The 21,325-nt window shown below is 53.0% G+C and overlaps 1 protein-coding gene across 1 annotated transcript; it reads left to right on the forward strand.

Annotated features, from left to right (window-relative positions):
• Positions 1–3,282: 3,282 nt before the first annotated feature.
• Positions 3,283–5,556, forward strand: LOC125555742 (purine permease 1-like). Its single transcript, XM_048718600.1, has one exon. The coding sequence runs from the start codon at positions 3,310–3,312 to the stop codon at positions 4,138–4,140; it is 831 nt and encodes a 276-aa protein (XP_048574557.1). The 5' UTR covers positions 3,283–3,309; the 3' UTR covers positions 4,141–5,556.
• Positions 5,557–21,325: the final 15,769 nt, after the last annotated feature.

Below are 21,325 nucleotides of genomic sequence, written 5' to 3' on the forward strand. Positions count from 1 at the left end.
TTGCCTCTAGGGCATATTTTCAACACATGTTACGAGCCCTGGGCAGCGGAGCTGCGACCATAGACGTCGACCAACAGTGAGATGTTGTGATCATGGAACGCCGGAGACAACTGCAACATGGATGATGTTGCCGCCAGGAGAGGCTTTGTTGATGGGAAGGCGGGTTTGCAACATCGTCCATGTTGCAATGGGTCACCATAACATGGATCATGGTGCATTGGATGACAAAAGGCCCAAATAATGAATGTCACACAAGCTAAAGGCGAGTGTCCACAACATGGTCCATGTTGCAATGGTTGCGCGCAGCATGGTTGGTGTTGCGATAATCCTACAAGTGTCTAGGACACTACCCGGGCGGGCGACGCGTGGCATGCGCCTAAATTGAGCCGCTCAACATAAAACAGCCAATGCTACGACTTGCAGTTACTTCCCAAAGCTACTTCCACATCACAAATCGGCACAAGAACGCCGAATGTCTACTCTACACTCAGACAGGGAATGGGTTTCGTGCTCGCGCAGGGCACGGATGGACCCAATCAGGATGCATGGATTTTGGGGGCTGAAGAAGAAGAAACCTATCCGGACACGGATCGGAACTGCAGGGCGCCGCACAGCAACAAAATCGGTCGGCGAACCAACCTAGCGGACTGGAAGAGAGGATGCGCTGGCCTAAAATGCACACCGACTGCCGTAAGAGAACGGATGCATGACGAAGTCCCCGGAGAAAGAAACGAACTCGTACTACAACCAGAAGGGGTTGGGAGGGGATGAATCGGCCGAAGCGATTTACTCCCTCCGTTTCAAATTTGAACTAAAACCACGACGAGTAATTTGAAACGAAGGGAGTAGATGGCACCGTGAGTTCTGACCCTGTGCCTGTGCGTGCTCCGGTACAAGAGGACGCCGCCGCTGTGGCCGTGGTGGTGGCCGCTTGCAGTTGCAGAGGCGTGAGGGCGGCGGCCGCGCACGGCAGCGGAGCAGAATATGACAAGCGGTGCCGATTTCCTACGTGAAGGAGACAGATGCTCTAACCGTCTGACGACGAGACTGTCTGATCAACAGCGGCGCCCTGACGTGCGGTACGCGGGGCGATGATGGGAGGATCTGGTGCAGAAATCCACCTGAGAATCGAGGATCGGGCCGAGCACGGCGACGCAGCGGTGCAGGGACACGGGTGGAGCGCGTGGAATTTTCTCCCCGTCTGCACCGCGCGCTCCTCTGCTTCTGCTTCTGGTCGCCAGCCTCCTCACGCACGCGCGGACAAAAAACGATCGATCTGATCGATCCATACCGGGGGCAAACCAGAGCGGAAGGACCGGAGGGCATTCACGACCAAAAAGAAACGGCAATGGTCAGATGTTTAAGCATGATAAATCAAACTTTTTTTAGACAAATTATGTTGTCGCGAGGTCGACAATCTCTGTTACCGTATGCAAGTTATTCGATGGAAATCGTCCTTGCAGGTAGGGTTGCAACATCAAAATTGGTTGATGGTCTTAGAGCATCTACAACCGGACATGTGAAATCATCCCTTATACGTCCGCGAATGTGCTCGGTCATTGGTCGAACAGGAGAGACAAGAAAAAACGTGACCTAACCGGACCCTTCATATTATCCCTATACGCCGGGCTGTCCGCGAACCCTCATATTCATCTCAAATATGGAGAGGATATGAGGGCTCGCGGACGCGGCTGGGCATTCCGCCACGTAGGACACGACCCCACTCCGGACCATCTGTTCTCTTTCTTTATTCATTTTTTTCTTTTTCTTCATCTTCACCAATCACATGCAAGTGACCGGACATATGAAAAGAAAAATAAGAAGTGTGGCTGCGCCGACGGATAAACAAAGGCTCAAAACAGACATGCCCGGTCACTGACCGGATGCGTCCGTGGGCGTTTAAGTGGCATATTTGCTATGTCCGGCTGCAGATGCTCTTACAACCCCATACGAGCAGGTTTTACACTGGCTCAGCAGTTTGCATGGCATTTTTTAATAGAGAAAACACCTGAATGTACTTTATTTTATACCTCAACAAATACCAATACGAGGCAAAAGGTAAATAAGTGCCTGTAAAAACCAAAAAATGTCAAAGTCCAGAAAGAAAGACCATCTTCACAACGCCACCACAACCTTCACGTCTTGCTTCCTTTGCCGTTGTCGAAAGTGGATGCGTCGTTGCTACGATGGGCATATTCAACACCTCTATGGAAACCCCACCGAAAATGATGAAGATGAAGCAGAAACATATCCAGAAGGATCTTAAGGCATTTCTAACACCCTAAAAACTAGAGGAGCAGACATCAAAGTAAACCTTAGTGAAGTATATTTACTTCACTAAATTTTAGCCGGGCCTACCCCCCACCCCCCACCTATATATAACCGAGTAAAACTTACTTTTGGTTTATGCATTACTGCCCTAACTACACCCACTAGCCATAGGTGGACTCCCCAGTTCGCAATGCCTACCATCTAGCTCTGCTTGCCTCATCATACAACACGTCAGTCGGGGACAAATACAACAACTGACCGGAGGAAGACGGAAGGATTTGGAACTTAATTTGAAAGGAGAAAGCACCACATAAAAAAGGACCAATTTTTTTTCCATATGGAGGATGACGAATGAATCACTGCCACCAACTTGTTATTTTGCATGCACCACAACCTGGCTAGCTAAAACGCAGCAATCTCGTGCGCTACCGGCTTGTTATCATTTTTGTTCCAAAAAGCTTTGCTCAGCGATGCACAGTCGCTTTCAGATACGACTGGTGTGTCAGTCTGTTTGAGTCCCTCCCATTCCTAGCAGCAGGCTTCAGATGAGGCCGGGGGTAAGCCTCCTTTACAATATTTTTTTTTAAAAAATGAACATATGTGGTATACATCTCGATGGTTACGTGTATTTGTTTTTTCAGGATCTGTTGAAACTTTTAAATACAATTTTCTAAATTTCAAAAACAGGGCTCCATGGAGCTGAGGAGCAGGAAATCCACTCTCCTTGGCACAATAGCGCGGACAAGAATACGGTCAACATCTATGTATCCGGCGTGGAAGTCGTACAACCGAGATGATCGTAGACGCAGCCGACAGTTCTGACTCTCCAAGCATCGTCCCCGTTTCCCTCTGCAATCAGTGCTGAGAACGACTCGACACTTTAAAATACGAGGCTCAAATGGCAAACTGGGAGGATCACCGAGATAAGGACACGCTCAGAGCAGTGACGAGCTAGCTCAGCTGCATCAGCCCAATCGGTCTCACCGATCGATCCTCCAGCCAACTCTCGCGCAGCCAGTGCATGCGCTGCAGACATAGATGGAGGTCGAGATCCCGACCGAGCACCGCGCGCCCAAGGTTGAGGCTAGAGCGTGGCGATGGCACGATCTCCCGGCCGCCACCGCCAAGCCGCTCCGGGACCCCCTCCTCGCCGTCAACTTCCTGCTCCTGGCCGTCGGCGCGGCCTGCGGCCCGCTCCTCCTCCGCCTCTACTTCCTGCGCGGCGGCTCCCGCAAGTGGCTCTCCAGCCTGCTCCAGACCGCCGGCTGGCCGCTCCTCCTCGTGCCGCTCGGCTTCTCCTTCTCCTCCCGCCGGCGCCGCAGGAGCCGCCAGGGCGACGCCGCCACGGCTAGCAGCGGCGTCTTCCTCATGACGCCCCGCCTCCTGGCCGCGTCCGCCGTCGTCGGCCTCATGACCGGGGCCGACAACTTCCCCTACGCCTACGGCCAGGCCTACCTCCCGGTGTCCACCTCCTCCATCCTCATCTCCACGCAGCTGGCCTTCACAGCCGCCTTCGCGCTGCTGCTCGTGCGCCAGCGCTTCACCGGCTCCACGGTCAACGCCATCGTGCTGCTCAGCGTCGGCGCCGCCATGCTGGGGATGGGCTCCGGCGGGGACCGCCCCGCGGGGGTGTCGGGCGCGCAGTACGCCGCCGGGTTCGGCATGGCGCTGGGCGCCGCGGCGCTCTACGGCCTCGTGCTGCCCGTCATGGAGCTCAGCCAGGCGTGGCACGCGGCGCGCGCCGGCTCCGCGGCCCTCACCTACACGCTCGTCGTTGAGATTCAGGTCGTCATCGGGCTCACCGCCACGGCGTTCTGCGCCGTCGGCATGCTGGCGAACAACGACTTTCAGGTGAGTTTTCGGCACTAATTCCAGCTTCACTTGCCTCTGCTCTTCGCCTACTTTCTGTTGCAATTGCCTAAATATTTACGTTGGGAGGAGTTTTGAAGGGACTCCAACGAGAAAACTAAAACAGAGGTTAAAATGCGGCAATCATCTACAGTGAACAGTAATAAATTCAAAAATAAATAGTAAAAAAGACCAAAACAAACTACTTGTTGGCATTGAAGATGCTCTATTGCGCTAGGTGCCTGCAAATTTCATGATGAATACACATTCCAGTATCTCTGCTTTCAACAAGGTGTTTTTTCATAGTTTCTTATACTACTTATAGACCCAAATTTTCTTTTCTCTGAGCACTCCTCAAATGTCCTTTGACCACTAAATTTTCAACTTTTCAAAGCTTCCACGACTATTACTGTTCGTAAATAGTAACGGCGAGAAAGCAGTTTACTCCACCGAGCAGGGACATCACAAAGATGACAAGATTGCAAGTGATTGAGGCTTATCTCGATAACAAGTGGGTCAATATGATTGACATCTCCACGTCTTTTCGGTTAATCATACCCCTCCCCGATGATACATGTGGCTGTGGGTGCGAGTAGGCTGAATCGATAACAAGTGGGTCAATGTTGTTGTGCCTCTCCTTAGAGTAACTTCAACGGGTCGATCCAAACGAACCTTAGAGCAACTTCAACGGGCCGATCCAAACGAACGACATTTTTGTCCGCTTTTTGTTCATTTAGATCGGCCGCCCGTCCGCCGTCCGTCCTCTTTTAGTTTTGGGTCGACAGTGCGTTCAATGGGCTGATCCATTTTCATGACCGCGCGCGTTTAATATCGTGCCGTCGCTTTGATTTTGACGCTCCAGCATGCGGGAAAGGTTCGCGCGCGCTGGTTTTGGCGCTACAGCGCGCGGGAAAGGTTCGCGCGCGCGCCGCGGGCGGCGCTCGTTATAAAAGAAGGCGCTCCCCCCACACTCTGTTGGCCGCCCACTCTGGCCGCCTCTGCGCCACCATGTCGATCCACCGCCTACGCGCTTCGGATTTTCGCGAAGTCCGCGAGCGCTGCTCCGGCGCCTTCTCCGCCGAGATCTGGTTTCGCGAGAAACATCTCGTCCTCGGCACCTTCGACACCGCAGAGGAGGCGGCCCGCGCGCACGACGCGGCGGCGTGGCGCCTCCTGAAGCCTCCTCGGGATGTAAATTTTCCCAACGTGTCGAGTCAGCGGGCGCAGGATCTGGCGCCTCTCCCGCGGCTTTTCACCGACGAGGATCGCCGTGTCCAGCGGAGGCGGCAGCATCGCCTCGCCATCGCAGAGAAGGACGTGGAAGCCTTGGTGCTGTGGCGAGGAGGCTGTTGGGGAACGTAGCAGAAATTTAAAATTTTCCTACGTGTCACCAAGATCCATCTATGGAGTCATCTAGCAACGAGGGAGGAGTGGATCTACATACCCTTGTAGATCGCGCGCGGAAGCGTTCAAGAGAACGGGGTTGATGGAGTCGTACTCGTCGTGATCCAAATCACCGATGATCCTAGCGCCGAACGGACGGCACCTCCGTGTTCAACACACGTACGGAGCAGCGACGTCTCCTCCTTCTTGATCCAGCAAGGGGGGAGGAGAGGTTGATGGAGATCCAGCAACACGACGACGTGGTGGTGGAAGTAGCGGGATTCCAACAGGGCTTCGCCAAGCGCTGCGGGAGGGGGGGGATGTGTCATGGGAGGGAGAGGGAGGCGCCAGGGCTTAGATATGGTTGCCCTCCCTTCCCCCCCCTATATATAGGGCCAAGGGAGAGGGGGGGGCGCTGATGAAGCTATGTACCTAGGGTAGGGGCACGGACCTGTCCAAAGGAGCCCTACCCTAGGACATCCCTAGAGAGAAGTCCCTTTCAATCGACTTAAAGTATCCCACTCGACGATTCAAGACACTCGACCCAGGCTATCACTCGACCATGAAGCCAACCACTCGACCGCCAGGAGATCTGTAGTCACTCCGCAGGCAAACGGTCAGTTGTTAAGTAGTCTTTATGGTCATTATAGCACTTTATTAGGGGCGTTACCAGTAACGCCCGACCTTAAATGTACCTTAAACCCTGCATTACTGAGGGCAGGGAGGGGGCCGGCGAACTCTATATAAGCCACCCCCCTCCTCAGTATGAGGGTTCGCACCCCTGTTATTCACACGCCAGTAATCCAATCGACCGCCTCCGGGCACCGAGACGTAGGGCTGTTACTTCCTCCGCGAAGGGCCTGAACTCGTACATCTTGGTGTGTTTACAACTTCCCAATAGCTGAGATCTAGCCTCTCCATACATACCCCCCTACATCACTGTCAGAGTTAGAACCACGACAGTTGGCGCCCACCTGGGGCAGGAATCTTAGCGCCTAATTGGAGAAGTTGCGATTTTTTCGATCCCTTTGATCATGGTTTCGTGCGGAGTTTTGGTGGAGGGCCGCGAGATCCGTCTCGGCGCGCTCACGTTCATCGCCGACGACTCCGCCTGGCTCCAGGAGGCACCACTCGACATCGACGCGCTCCCCGTCCGCGGCGCGACGCTTCCGCGCATGCGTTCGTGGCGTCCTCCTGCGGCAGCCGTCGACCCAGTATCGGTCGGCCCCCGTATCGTCCCCCCGCTCTGTCTCCCACCGGCGTAAGCGCTCCGGTCGGTCGAGACTTCAGAGGTGGGTGAGCCATGCCGTGGCTCGCCAGTCGGCCACCCCGCAAGTCGCGGATCGAGCCCGACGAATCCCTCTGCGGCCTGTTCGACCTGTCGACTGGCTCCGCGGAGACCGCATCCGAGTGCGACAGCAGCGACCCAGCGGCTGAGGTTCTGGCGGTCGATGGGACGCACAGTCCTCCTGGTTTCCCTCGCGCTGGTGGAGGCGCGGGTGGGGGCGACCCGTCGCATCCCCACGATGAGTATCTCCCCGAACCTCTCAATCATTGCAGCGAGAGGAGCTTCGCCGTCGGAACATGGACGCGCTCCACACTCCTATTGTCGGAGAAACCCCCGAGGCCCGGGCCTTGGAGGACGCGCGCTTGGCTAACCTGGCCGAGCGCACTCGACTGGAGAATCTCCAGCGGATACTCGACGAGCAAGCGCGTCAGCGGGCTCCCGAGTCCAGTCGACGTCAGCAAGCTCCCGAGTCCAGTCGGCGTCAGCTCTTCCCGCCGCCAGGTATACCGAACCCCAGTTCAGAATTTGGCCGCTGCGGCCCGTATAGCAGAATCAATTCAGCCCTCCCAGTCGGAGGCGGGCAGGCTTGTTGCAGATCAGAGCGCTGCTCCGGGCGGCGGGAAACCAGAATTCTGCTGTCTCTCAGTCGCGGAACAGGATCCACAGTCGATCCGTCGCAACGGATACAGTCGAGTCGGCTCACAGCCCGAGATCGCCCCCGAGGCGTGAGGGACGTGGCGACCGGCATGATCAGTACAGGAGGAATGAGCAGTATGATCACCGATTCGACCGTGATGATCGACGTCGAGTGCCAACCCCTCCCCCGAGGAGTGGGTCATATGCGCCTCGACGGCAAGATGACAGACGCCCTCATAGTGTTGGGCAGAGGATTCCAGTCGACCCCAGAGACCCAGGCTTTGATGCGAGATCCATCCTCGTTCAAGGTTTGGTTGACAGGAACAGAGCTCATCGAGAAGGCCACAACAGAGATGCGCCTGCCACAGCAGAGTACGTGCTTCAGGGCCAGAGTGTTTCAGTCGAGCCATCAGAGCCGCAGTGATTCCTCCCAATTTCAGGCTGGCGACTGGGTCAGCAAGTTCACCGGTGAATCTAAGCCTGACACTTGGCTCGAAGATTACCGAGTGGCTGTACAGATTGGCGGTGGCAATGATGAGGTGGCCATGAAGCATTTGCCTCTCATGTTAGAGGGCTCAGCCAGAGCGTGGCTGAATCAGTTGGCACCCAGCAGCATCACACTTGGGAGGACCTCTCCCGAGTGTTTATCACAACCTTTGAAGGAACATGCAAGCGACCTGCAGGCCTTACAGATTGCGGTCTTGCATGCAGAAGCCGAATGAAACTCTGAGGGAATACATCCAGAGGTGGATCACACTGCATCACAGGTTGAGAATGTGCCAGACCATCAAGCAGTTTGTGCCTTCAAGGAAGGCGTTAAATACAGAGAGTTGAATCTGAAGTTCGGTCGAACTGGAGAGATGTCTCTGAATCGGATGATGGAGATTGCCACCAAGTACGCTAATGGTGAAGACGAGGACCGACTCCGGAGTGGCAAGCACAAGGCAGTCGCCCAAGAAACCGGAGGAAACTCCAGTCGGAAACAGAAGCGGAAGGCCGAGCCAGCCGCTCCTGGGGAGGCCCTGGCCGTAGCCCAGGGAAACTTCAAGGGAAAACCCAAAGGCCTGGAAGCCCAAGAAAGTCAAGGATCAGGATGGAAACGATGTTTTGGATCTGCCATGTCACATCCACACCAAGAAAGATGAAGAGGGTAATTTTATTTACCCAAAGCATACCACTCGACAGTGGCCGGCTCCTGATCCAGCAGTTTCAGGGCAAACAGCCCAAAGATAAGGAAAAAGAGTCGGACAGAGTTGAGGACAAGGAAGATAGCGACGATGGATACCCCCAAATCAATTCCACCCTGATGATTTTTGCTGATGTCGAAAGCAAAAGTCGACTGAAAGTCATTAACCGTGAGGTGAATATGGTTGCTCCGGCGACACCCAGTTATCTGAAGTGGTCTCAGACTGCCATCACATTCGACCAGTCCGATCACCCTACGCACATTGCCACCCCTGGGAGGCAAGCTTTGGTGGTCGACCCAGTTGTCGAAGGCACTCGACTGACCAAAGTCCTGATGGATGGTGGCAGTGGCTTGAACATACTATATGCTGAAACATTGAAAGGGATGGGCATTCCGATGTCCAGACTCAGTACCAGTAACATGAGCTTCCACGGAGTCATTCCTGGGAAGAAGGCCGTGTCACTCGCAGATTCTCTCGATGTGGTTTTCGGTGATTCAAAGAATTACCGCAAGGAAAAGTTGACATTCGAGGTTGTTGACTTCCAAAGTGCTATCATGCCATTCTGGGCAGGCCAGCTTACGCACGCTTCATGGCTCGACCATGTTACGTGTACCTCAAACTGAAGATGCCTGGCCCCAAAGGCGTAATCACTGTTACAGGCAACCGAAAGAAAGCAGAAGAGTGTTTTCAGAAAGGGCTCAAATGCTGATGCTCAGATGGCAGTTGTTGAGCTGCAAGAGTACCAGAAGACTGCTGATCCGAGTGAATTGCTACGAGCCAAGAAGCCTGCTTCAGAATCTGCTTTTCAGTCGTCCGGTGAAACTAAGACAGCTCACATTCACCCGACCGACCCCGACGCTGCTCCGACTCACATCTCGACGACGCTCGACTCCAAATAGGAAGAAGCGCTCATCCAGTTCCTCCGTGAGAACTGGGACGTCTTCGCATGGAAGCCTTCTGACATGCCTGGAGTTCCCAGGGGGCTGGCTGAGCACCGTCTACGAGTCGACCCGAAGTTCAAGCCGTGAAAGAACATCTTCGACGGTCCGCCGTCCAGAAGAGGAAAGCTATTGGCGAGGAGGTGGCTCGGCTCTTAGCAGCGGAGTTCATCCGAGAGATTTACCACTCCGAGTGGCTCGCCAATGTTGTCATGGTCCCCAAGAAGGACAAGTCACTTCGCATGTGCATTGATTTCAAACATATCAATCGGGCCTGCCCGAAAGATCATTTTCCCTCTCCCTCGCATCGACCAAATAGTCGACTCGACTGCGGGATGCGAGAGATTGTCTTTTCTAGATGCCTATTCCGGGTACCATCAGATCCGTCTGTATGGACCCGACGAGATCAAAACAGCTTTCATCACTCCATTCGGATGCTTCTGTTACAGTCACCATGCCGTTCGGCCTCAAGAACGCCGGAGCCACGTTCATGAGAATGATTCAGAAGTGTCTACTCACTCAAATCAGTCGGAATGTGGAGGCATACATGGATGATATTGTGGTCAAGTCACGGAAAGGTTCCGACCTGCGGGCTGACCTTGCTGAAACCTTTGCCAACCTCAGGAGGTATGATATCAAGCTCAATCCATCAAAGTGCACGTTCGGAGTTCCAGGTGGAAAGTTACTCGGTTTTCTCGTTTCCGAACGGGGGATCGATGCCAATCCTGAAAAAGTTGGCACCATACTCCGGATGAAGCGTCCTGTACGCGTGCACGATGTCCAAAAGCTTACAGGCTGCTTGGCCGCTCTAAGTCGATTCATTTCTCGTCTCGGTGAAAAGGCGTTACCTCTTTACCGACTGATGAAGAAGTCTGACAAGTTCGAGTGGACTCCAGAAGCTGACGCAGCATTTGCAGAGCTCAAAGCTCTGCTCACCACCCAGCCGGTGCTTGCTGCCCCAATCAGCAAAGAGCCTCTGCTGCTTTACATTGCAGCCACAGGACAAGTTGTCAGTACAGTACTTACGGTCGAGCGGGAAGAAGAAGGAAAGGCCTTCAGAGTTCAGCGCCCAGTCTATTATCTGTCTGAAGTTTTGACCCCTTCAAAACAAAGATACCCTCACTACCAGAAGCTTGTATATGGGATTTACATGACCACGAAGAAGGTTGCACATTACTTCTCTGACCACTCCATTACAGTCGTCAGCGACGCCCCACTGTCAGAGATTCTGCACAACAGAGATGCAACTGGTCGAGTGGCCAAGTGGGCGATTGAACTCCTTCCCTTAGATATCAAGTTTGAAGCAAAGAAGGCTATCAAGTCCCAAGCAATCGCAGATTTCATCGCCGAGTGGATTGAACAGCAACTTCCGACTCAAGTTCACTCGGAGCACTGGACCATGTTCTTCGATGGATCTAAGATGCTGAATGGTTCCGGTGCTGGGGTAGTCCTAGTCTCCCCCCGAGGAGATAAGCTCAGATATGTTCTCCAGATTCACTTCGATTCCTCCAATAATGAAGCAGAATATGAAGCACTTTTGTATGGGTTGCGCATGGCCATTTCACTCGGCGTCCGTCGCCTCATGGTCTATGGCGACTCAGATTTGGTGGTTAATCAGGTGATGAAGGAGTGGGACGTCAGAAGTCCGCATGACTGGTTATTGCAATGCAGTGAGAAAGCTAGAAAAGAAATTCGAGGGGTTAGAGCTTCATCACATCCCCCGACTGAAAAATCAAGCAGCTGATGATCTGGCAAAGATAGGCTCCAAGAGAGAAGCCATTCCCAGCAATGTGTTTTTGGAGCACATCCGCTCGCCGTCAGTCCAGGAGGATCCTTTCACAGAAGAAGCCCCACAACCGAAAAGTGCCACAGATCCGACTGAAGTCGAAGTTCCTGCTGTGGTCGACCTAATCATGGAAGTCTTGGCAATCACTCCCGACTGGACGATACCGTACATCGCGTATATCCTAAGGAAAGAACTCCCAGAGGACGAGGAAGAGGCTCGACAGATCGTCCGCCGATCCAAGGCCTTCACAGTCATAAAGGGGCAGTTGTATAGAGAAAGCGCGACTGGAATCGGTCAGAAGTGCATAACACCAGAAGAAGGTCGGATAATCCTTGATGATATCCACTCGGGGACCTGTGGTCACCATGCGTCCTCTCGGACCATTGTGGCTAAAGCATACCGAGCGGGATTTTACTGGCCTAGAGCAAATGAGATGGCAAAAGAGATAGTCGACAAGTGTGGAGGGTGCCAGTTCTACTCCAACATGTCACACAAGCCTGCATCAGCCCTGAAGACCATTCCACTCGTCTGGCCCTTTGCTGTTTGGGGACTAGACATGGTTGGTCCACTGAGAACAGGCAGAAGTGGTTTCACTCATGTGCTTGTGGCAGTCGACAAGTTTACCAAATGGATTGAAGCTAAGCCTATCAAGAATCTTGATGCTTGCACTGCTATCAGTTTCGTCAGAGGGCTAACATTCAGATATGGAGTCCCGCATAGCATCATCACTGACAATGGGTCAAACTTCGATTCGGACAAGTTCAGAGCTTTTTGCGCCTCTCAAGGCACTCAGTCGACTACGCATCGGTCGCCCATCCCCAGTCGAATGGACAAGCTGAAAGAGCAAATGGTCTGATTCTCAAAGGACTAAAGCCTCGACTGATGCGTGATCTCAAGCACGCGGCAGGTGCTTGGGTCGACGAGCTTCCGTCAGTTCTGTGGGGATTGAGGACCACCCCTAACCGGTCGACTGGAAGAACTCCATTCTTTCTGGTTTATGGAGCCGAAGCGGTTCTGCCAAGTGATCTTCTTCACAACGCGCCCCGAGTCGAGCTTTACACCGAAGATGAAGCAGAACAGGCCCGGCAAGACGCAGTCGACCTCCTAGAAGAAGAGAGGGAGATGGCCATGATCAGATCGACCATTTATCAGCAAGACTTGCGTCGATTCCACGCCCGGAATGTGAAGAGTCGAGCCTTCCAAGAAGGAGATTTGGTCCTCCGAGTGGATCAACAGAAACCACACAAGCTTGCTCCTACTTGGGAAGGCCCCTTCATCATCACCAGAGTCCTCCACAATGGAGCGTATCACCTCTACAATGTTGATCGCCAGATCGACGAGCCACGAGCTTGGAATGCGGAACTACTCCGCCCCTTTTACACTTGAGCTCTCCCTTGGACGAGATGTAATAAGAAAAAATTGCTGCAGTTTATTTTTATCAAAGGCAAGAGTGTTTCAATAATTGCTGTCACTCCTGTTTGCTTACGAAATCCCCCAGTGGGTGACTTAGCTGCGAATCCGTTTCGCCTAAGTTTGAAAAAATCCTACCGAGTGGAGAGCCTCCCACTCGGGGGCTTAGCTGCAGTCCAGCACTCGCCTAAGTTCTCTCACCTAGAGACTTAGCTGCAGTCCGGCACTCGCCTAAGTTTGAAAAAATCCTACCGAGTGGAGAGCGATCCTCCCACTCGGGGGCTTAGCTGCAGTCCAGCACTCGCCTAAGTTCTCTCACCTAGAGACTTAGCTGCAGTCCGGCACTCGCGCCTAAGTTTGAAAAAATCCTACCGAGTGAGAGCGATCCTCCCACTCGGGGCTTAGCTGCAGTCCAGCACTCGCCTAAGTTCTCTCACCTAGAGACTTAGCTGCAGTCCGGCACTCGCCTAAGTTTGAAAAAATCCTACCGAGTGGAGAGCGATCCTCCCACTCGGGGGCTTAGCTGCAGTCCAGCACTCGCCTAAGTTCTCTCACTAGAGACTTAGCTTGCAGGCAGGCACTCGCCTAAGTTTGAAAAAATCCTACCGAGTGGAGAGCGAATCCTCCCACTCGGGGGCTTAGCTGTAGTTCCAGCACTCGCCTAAGTTTGAAAAAACTCCTACCGAGTGGAGAGCGATCCCACTCGGGGCTTAGCTGCAGTCCAGCACTCGCCTAAGTTCTCTCACCTAGAGACTTAGCTGCAGTCCGGCACTCGCCTAAGTTTGAAAAATCCTACCGAGTGGAGAGCGATCCTCCCACTCGGGGGCTTAGCTGCAGTCCAGCACTCGCCTAAGTTCTCTCACCTAGAGATTTAGCTGCAGTCAAGTACTCGCCTAAGTTTGAAAAATCCTACCGAGTGGAGAGCGATCCTCCCACTCGGGGGCTTAGCTGCAGTCCAGCACTCGCCTAAGTTCTCTCACCTAGAGACTTAGCTGCAGTCAAGTACTTGCCTAACTTTGAAAAAATCCTACCGAGTGGAGAGCAAACCTCCCACTCGGAGGCTTAGCTGCAGCCCAGTGCTCGCCTAAGTGTTTAAAAACCCTACCGAGTGGAGAGAAAACCTCCCACTCGGAGGCTCAGCTACAGCCCAGTGCTCGCCTAAGTTCAAGACTCGACCCAATCCGCGAGTCGACTGCTAACTCCCCCTTCGGTATTGCGCCGCAAATACAAGGTCATTCCGAGTGAAGATCAAGTTCCACTCAACGCATCAAACCATGAAGATGTCCAATGAGAAATCAATTTCAGATAAAGCCTAAAAGGTCCCAGACCTCAAAGTACTCGAGCCCTCGGCTCGGCGGAGTTTAAACGGTTACAAATCCACTCGGCATCCCGAGGTAAATTCAAAGTTTTTCACTCCTCGGGAGGAGGACTGGAAGGGGCGACGAACTCATCCAAGTCGATCCCGTCGGCAATACGGGTGGCAGCAGCGATGAAGGTCTCCATGAAGTCTTGAAAGCTGTGCTTCCTGGTATTGGCAACTTGGATGGACGCCAGCTTCTCTTCTCGCGCCTCCTTGTAATGGACGCGGACCAGGGACAGAGCGACATCAGCACCACATCTAGCAGAAGATTTCTTCCATTCCGCCACTCGACCTGGGACTTCGTTAAGTCGAGCCATCAGAGACTCGAGGTCGTTCTGAAGCGTCGTCCCAGGCCAGAGTGATGTGTCGATCCGCGACATCGCACTCAGCCGAGCCAGATAGTCAACGACGCTGGCAGTACGAGACTCCAGACGGAGCACGTTCATTGCAGCCTCGTCCTTCACGAGAGAGTTAACAGGGTCCAAGCCTGGTTCCACTCGACTGGTCTCCTCTTCAAAGTTCTGGCAGAATTCTGCAAACACGATTCAAGAATAAGACAGGTGGCCGTACGCAGGCTCGGACAACTACAAGACAGCCGGGTTGGAATAATTACCTTCGAGCATGACGAACAGCTTCTTGGCGAGTCCACCGAGATAAGCCTCCAGATCTTTTACCTTCCCCGCCAGCTCACCCGCCTTGTCGTGCAGAGCCATCTTTTCTTTCTTCAGTCGACTGGCATCTCGATTAGCTGTCTCGAGAGCAGTTTCAGTCTGGAGTTCTCCTGTTCAAGAGCTCGACCGAAGCCAGTTTCTCTTCTGCGAGCTTCGTTTTGCTCGAGGCCTCCTTCTGTGCCTCTGCAAGATCTTGATCCTTCTTCTTCAGAGCTTCCTCCAGTTTATCTGCGGCGCGTCGAGTGGAACCAACATCAAGAATGGACAAGAAAGAAAAGTCACCCGTTAAGAATGGAGAACCTCACCAGCCATACCTTTTGCTTCTTCTTGCGCCTTCTTCAAGTTCTCCTGAGCAAGCTTCAAGCTAAGGTTGAGCTGGATCTGCTGATTCTCCAACTCAGTATAGCGAGCTACAAGTTCGCAAGATTTCTGTAAAAAGAAAAAATCAGTCGACAGACGTCCAAGATAAGTTGCTTCCGAGTAACTAAGAGACAATGATGACGTTTCTAAGACCACAGCCGAATCAAAAAACATTCGACAGTAGTCTCGGGGACTACACCCAGTGGGTGCACTCAGCGTGCCCCCACTGGTTTGACCAAAAAAAAGAAGAAGGAGAAAAAGTTCCACTCGACCTGGCCCGACCAAACCGAGTGAAGAAATACAGCTACAGCAACACAATGTAAAGACTACAGTCGACTGCCAGCAGTCCACCGTAGTCTCGGGGACTACACCCAGTGGGTGCACTTAGCGTGCCCCCACTCGTCCAAGGATGGCAGACACACCCAGTGGGTGTACAGATACAGATACAAAAGATCTTCGGAAAAGAGACTCTTCAAACAGCATATCATAACAGACAAGTGTAGTCGACTGACCTGGACGTTGCTCTGAAGAGCCGAACTCGCGTCATAGGCTGCTTGGCTGGCCTCCCGAGCCATCTTCACTTGCTCCATCATGATCCCCGCCTGGCGTATAGCCTCCTTGGCAGCAGCCGCTTGGTCCTCAGGGACGGGGTATGCGGCAAAAAGCGAAGACGGATCCGCAGTCGACGATGAGGGCCGCGCACTCGCCAGAGGAACGGCGAAGGTCACAGAAGCCCGAGCGTGTCACCACCATCCCGAGCTACGGCCTCGGACGCCGGAGCGAGTGGGGGGCCTGGTCAGCCGGCGCCTTCTTATGCCTCCTCACCCTCAACGGACCATCGTCTCGTCATCCGGGAGGTCGACAACATGAGGAGGGGCTACAAAGGAAACATTCAATCGACCAGAGTTGCAATAAATGATCAGTCGACTCAAAGCAGAACGTCAGTAATCGTACCAGGGTTGGAGGTAACAGCATCCTCCATCTCTTGGTCGTCGTCCTTGGCGGAGACCTCAGAAGTAGCAGCACTGCAAAACTCGAAAGTCAGTCGGTTGGCTCAATGAATCGACCAAGGATCTGTCCATGGTCGACGAAGGAAAACAAGTTTTATTATTACCCAGAAATGGTAGGGACAGCTATCTTCATCTTGGGTAGAGCCTTGGGCGGCTTGGACAGCGTCGTGCGTGGGAGCTTGGGGACCTTCCCAGTCGGCGTAGGAGAAGAGGTCCGAGGGCGTTTCGACGACTGCCCAACAGAAGCAGTCGCCTTGCCACGTTCCCGCGCTGGGTCGTGTGTGTGCTTGGACCGCCCCTCTGGGCGAGGGGGTTCGACCTCCTCCTCCTCCTCTTCGCTGGAGTCGACATTGTCGTCTCCCTCTCCTTCACCGTCGGACTCCCACTCGCCTTGGTCGTCCCCGCTCTCACCTCCGCTCGCCTCCCCTTCCTCAGTTGGCTCCTGAGCCCCGTTGGGCGTCGAGTACATCTCGGTGGTCGCCTGGAAAACAATAGACAAGACGAAAGTCAATCGACCAACTCAAAGAAGACCAATGCAGAAAACAAGATTTCAGTCGGGAGCATAAAGACATACCTGGTCCACCTCATACGAATTGTCGAGTGGAACCACCCTCCTGGCTCCTCGGGGGTTGTCTTTGTTCCCCGTAATGCTCGACAGCCACCCCTCCAGCATCTCGTCGGTGACCTCCTCCGGGTGGACCCGAGTGGTGTCGTCAAGGCCCGCGTACAGCCACATCGGGTGGTCACGGGCCTGGAGCGGTTGGATACGCCCTCCGGAGGAAGACCTCCAGCAGGTCCATACCAGTCACACCCTCACGGACGAGCTCAACCACTCGACCCGCCAACACTTTGACCTGGGCCCTTTCCTCCGGCGACACTTTCAGAGAAGCAGGCTTTTCAGCTCGGTCGAGAGAGAATGGAGGAAGTCCAGTCGACTGCCCTGGGGTCGCCTGGTCTTGACAGTAGAACCAGGTTGCCTGCCAACCGCGGACCGACTCCGGGAAAGTGATGGAAGGAAACAACTCTTCCCCCTCGTCTGGATCGCCAAGCCCCCGCACAGCTGGATCACCTGCGTCCTCTCGTCACTCGACTTGGCCTTCTTGACCGACTGAGAGCGACAGGTAAAGATGTGCTTGAAGAGTCCCCAGTGGGGGCGGCAACCCAAGAAGGCCTCGCACATGGAAATGAAAGGCGAGGTATACGATGGAGTTGGGAGTGAAGTGATGGAGCTGCGCTCCGAAGAAGTTCAGAAAGCTCCGGAAAAAGGGATGGGGCGGCAGAGAAAACCCTCGGTCGATGTGGGTGGCTAGGAGCACGCACTCACCGTCACGGGGTTGAGGTTCGATCTCTCCCCCCGGAAGACGCGCGGCTTTGTGGGGAATGACTCCCCCCTCGACCATGTCGTCGAGATCCTCTTGCCGGAGCACCGACGGCATCCAGTCGCCCTGGATCCAACCTTTGGGCAGAGCGGTCCTAGAGGAAGATCCGCCCCGAGCAGACCTCTTCCCTTTCCCCGCCGCCGCCTTCTTCGCGCGCTCCAGAGCAGTCGTCTTGCCCTTCACCATCGTCGCGGCGAGATCTCACACGGGCTTGCGGCGCTAGGGTGAGAGCGGAGGTAGCGGAAGGACTGGCGAAGGGAGAGAGGAAGAAGGAAGGAGAAGAGAGCGCACGGCTTGGAAACCCCGAGCCGGCAACTTATAAGGGGCCGCTCCCGAGTGGCTGACCGGTAGGCCCAGGCCATCCAGTCAAATCCCGCAGCAGACGCGCGCGCAGTACGTGGCGAAAAAGGCGACGGGGATCGAGGAGCTTCCGCTTTATCGCTTCCGATTACTGCGGCCGCTCCCGCCCCGCGCGCTTCCCAAAATCCGAATCCCGCGACATCCGCGGGCCACAGAACAACTTGTCAAAACAGAAGACCCCGATCGCGCCGGCGCTCGAGTACGTCACAAGCAAAGAAATTCACTCGACGAAAGGCCTGGAATGGATCAAGGCGACTGAAAAAGGTTGGCAACGTCATCCGTGACGATTGACCCAAAACGAGGCGCTCACGTAGCCCGAAGAACCAGTCGGAAAGATCTCCAACTCTTTCCCCACTCTAACCTCGATCCATTCGGGGGCTAATGATGAAGCTATGTACCTAGGGTAGGGCACGTGTGGAACGTAGCATAAATTCAAAATTTTCCTATGTGTCACCAAGATCTATCTATGGAGTCATCTAGCAACGAGGGAGGAGTGGATCTACATACCCTTGTAGATCGCGTGCGGAAGCGTTCAAGAGAACGGGGTTGATGGAGTCGTACTCGTCGTGATCCAAATCACCGATGATCCTAGCGCCGAACGGATGGCACCTCTGTGTTCAACACACGTACGGAGCAGCGACATCTCCTCTTTCTTGATCCAGAAAGGGGGAGGAGAGGTTGATGGAGATCCAGCTGTACGACGGCGTGGTGGTCGAAGTAGCGGGATTCCAACAGGGCTTCGCCAAGCGCTGCGGGAGGAGGGAGATGTGTCATGGGAGGGAGAGGGAGGCGCCAGGGCTTAGGTTAGGTTGCCCTCCCTTCCCCCCACTATATATAGGGCCAAGGGAGAGGGGGGGCGCAGCCTTGGCCCTTCCACCAAGGAAGGGTGCGGCCAGGGAGGAGTCCATCCTCCCCAAGGCACCTAGGAGGTGCCTTCCCCCTTTAGGACTCTTCCTTTCCCTTATCTCTTGGCGCATGGGCCTCTTGGGGCTGGTCCCCTTGGCCCATACAGTCCAAGGCGCACACCCCTACAGCCCATGTGGCCCCCCGGGGTAGGTGGCCCCACCCGGTGGACCCCCGGGACCCTTCCGGTGGTCCCGGTACAATACCGGTGACCCCGAAACTTGTCCCGATGGCCGAAATAGCACTTCCTATATATAATTCTTTACCTCCGGACCATTCCGGAACTCCTCGTGACGTCCGGGATCTCATCCGGGACTCCGAACAACTTTCGGGTTACCGCATACTAATATCTCTATAACCCTAGCGTCACCGAACCTTAAGTGTGTAGACCCTACGGGTTCGGGAGACATGTAGACATGACCGAGATGACTCTCCGGTCAATAACCAACAGCGGGATCTGGATACCCATGTTGGCTCCCACATGTTCCACAATGATCTCATCGGATGAACCACGATGTCAAGGACTTAATCAATCCCGTATACAATTCCCTTTGTCTAGCGGTACGATACTTGCCCGAGATTCGATCGTCGGTATCCCGATACCTTGTTCAATCTCGTTACCGGCAAGTCTCTTTACTTGTTCCGTAACACATCATCCCGTGATCAACTCCTTGATCACATTGTGCACATTATGATGATGTCCTACCGAGTGGGCCCAGAGATACCTCTCCGTTTACACAGAGTGACAAATCCCAGTCTCGATTCGTGCCAACCCAACAGACACTTTCGGAGATACCCGTAGTGTACCTTTATAGCCACCCAGTTACGTTGTGACGTTTGGCACACCCAAAGCACTCCTATGGTATCCGGGAGTTGCACAATCTCATGGTCTAAGGAAATGATACTTGACATTAGAAAAGCTTTAGCATACGAACTACATGATCTTGTGCTAGGCTTTGGATTGGGTCTTTGTCCATCACATCATTCTCCTAATGATGTGATCCCGTTATCAATGACATCCAATGTCCATGGTCAGGAAACCGTAACCATATATTGATCAACGAGCTAGTCAACTAGAGGCTTACTAGGGACATGGTGTTGTCTATGTATCCACACATGTATCTGAGTTTCCTATCAATACAATTATAGCATGGATAATAAACGATTATCATGAACAAGGAAATATAATAATAACTTATTTATTATTGCCTCTAGGGCATATTTCCAACAGTCTCCCACTTGCACTAGAGTCAATAATCCAGTTCACATCGATATGTGATTAACACTCAAGGTCACATCCCCATGTGACTAACACCCAAAGAGTTTACTAGAGTCAATAATCTAGTTCACATTACCATGTGATTAACACTCAATGAGTTCTGGTTTGATCATGTTATGCTTGTGAGAGATTTATAGTCAACGGGTCTGAACCTTTCAGATCCGTGTGTGCTTTACAAATCTCTATGTCATCTCCTAGATGCAGCTACCACGTTCTATTTGGAGCTATTCCAAATAACTGTTCTACTTGGAGCTATTCTAAATTGTTGCTCCATATACGTATCCGGTATCTCTACTCAGAACTATCCGGATAGGTGTTAAGCTTGCATCGACGTAACTCTTTACGACGAACTCTTATCACCTCCATAATCGAGAAATTCCTTAGTCCACTAGTTACTAAGGATAACTTGACCGCTGTCCTGTTCCATTCTTGGATCACTCTTGTACCCCTTGACTGACTTCATGGCAAGGCACACTTCAGTGCGGTACACAGCATAGCATAAGTAGAGCCTATCTTAAGCATAGGGGACGACCTTCGTCCTTTCTCTCTATTCTGCCGTGGTCGAGCTTTAAGTCTTAACTTCATACCTTACAACTCAGGCAAGAACTCCTTCTTTGACTGATCCATCTTGAACACCTTCAAGATCACGTCAAGGTATGTGCTCATTTGAAAGTACCATTAAGCGTTTTGATCTATCCTTATAGATCTTGATGCTCAATGTTCAAGTAGCTTAATCCAGGCTTTCCATTGAAAAATACTTTCCAAATAACCCTATATGCTTTCCAGAAATTCTACGTCATTTCTGATCAACAATATGTCAACAACATACTTATCAGAAATTCTATAGTGCTCCCACTCACTTCTTTGGAAATACAGTTTCTCATAAACTTTGTATACACCCAAAATCTTTGATCATCTCATCAAAGCATACATTCCAACTCCGAGATGCTTACTCCAGTCCTCAGAAGGATTGCTGGAGCTTTGCATACTTATTAGCATCTTTCAGGATTGACAAAACCTTCCGGTTGTATCACATACAACTTTCCTCAAGAAAAATCGTCGAGGAAACAATGTTTTGACATCCTATCTGCAAGATTTCATAAATAATGCAGTAATCGCTAATATAATTCCAACAGACTCTTAGCATCGCTACGAGTGAGAAAGTCTCATCATAGTCAACTCCTTGAACTTGTCAAAAACATCTTAACGACAAGTCGAGCTTTCTTAATGGTGACATTTACCATCATTGTCCGTCT

The sequence above is a fragment of the Triticum urartu genome, chromosome 5, assembly GCF_003073215.2.
Source record: "Triticum urartu cultivar G1812 chromosome 5, Tu2.1, whole genome shotgun sequence".
Taxonomy (NCBI): Eukaryota; Viridiplantae; Streptophyta; class Magnoliopsida; order Poales; family Poaceae; genus Triticum; species Triticum urartu.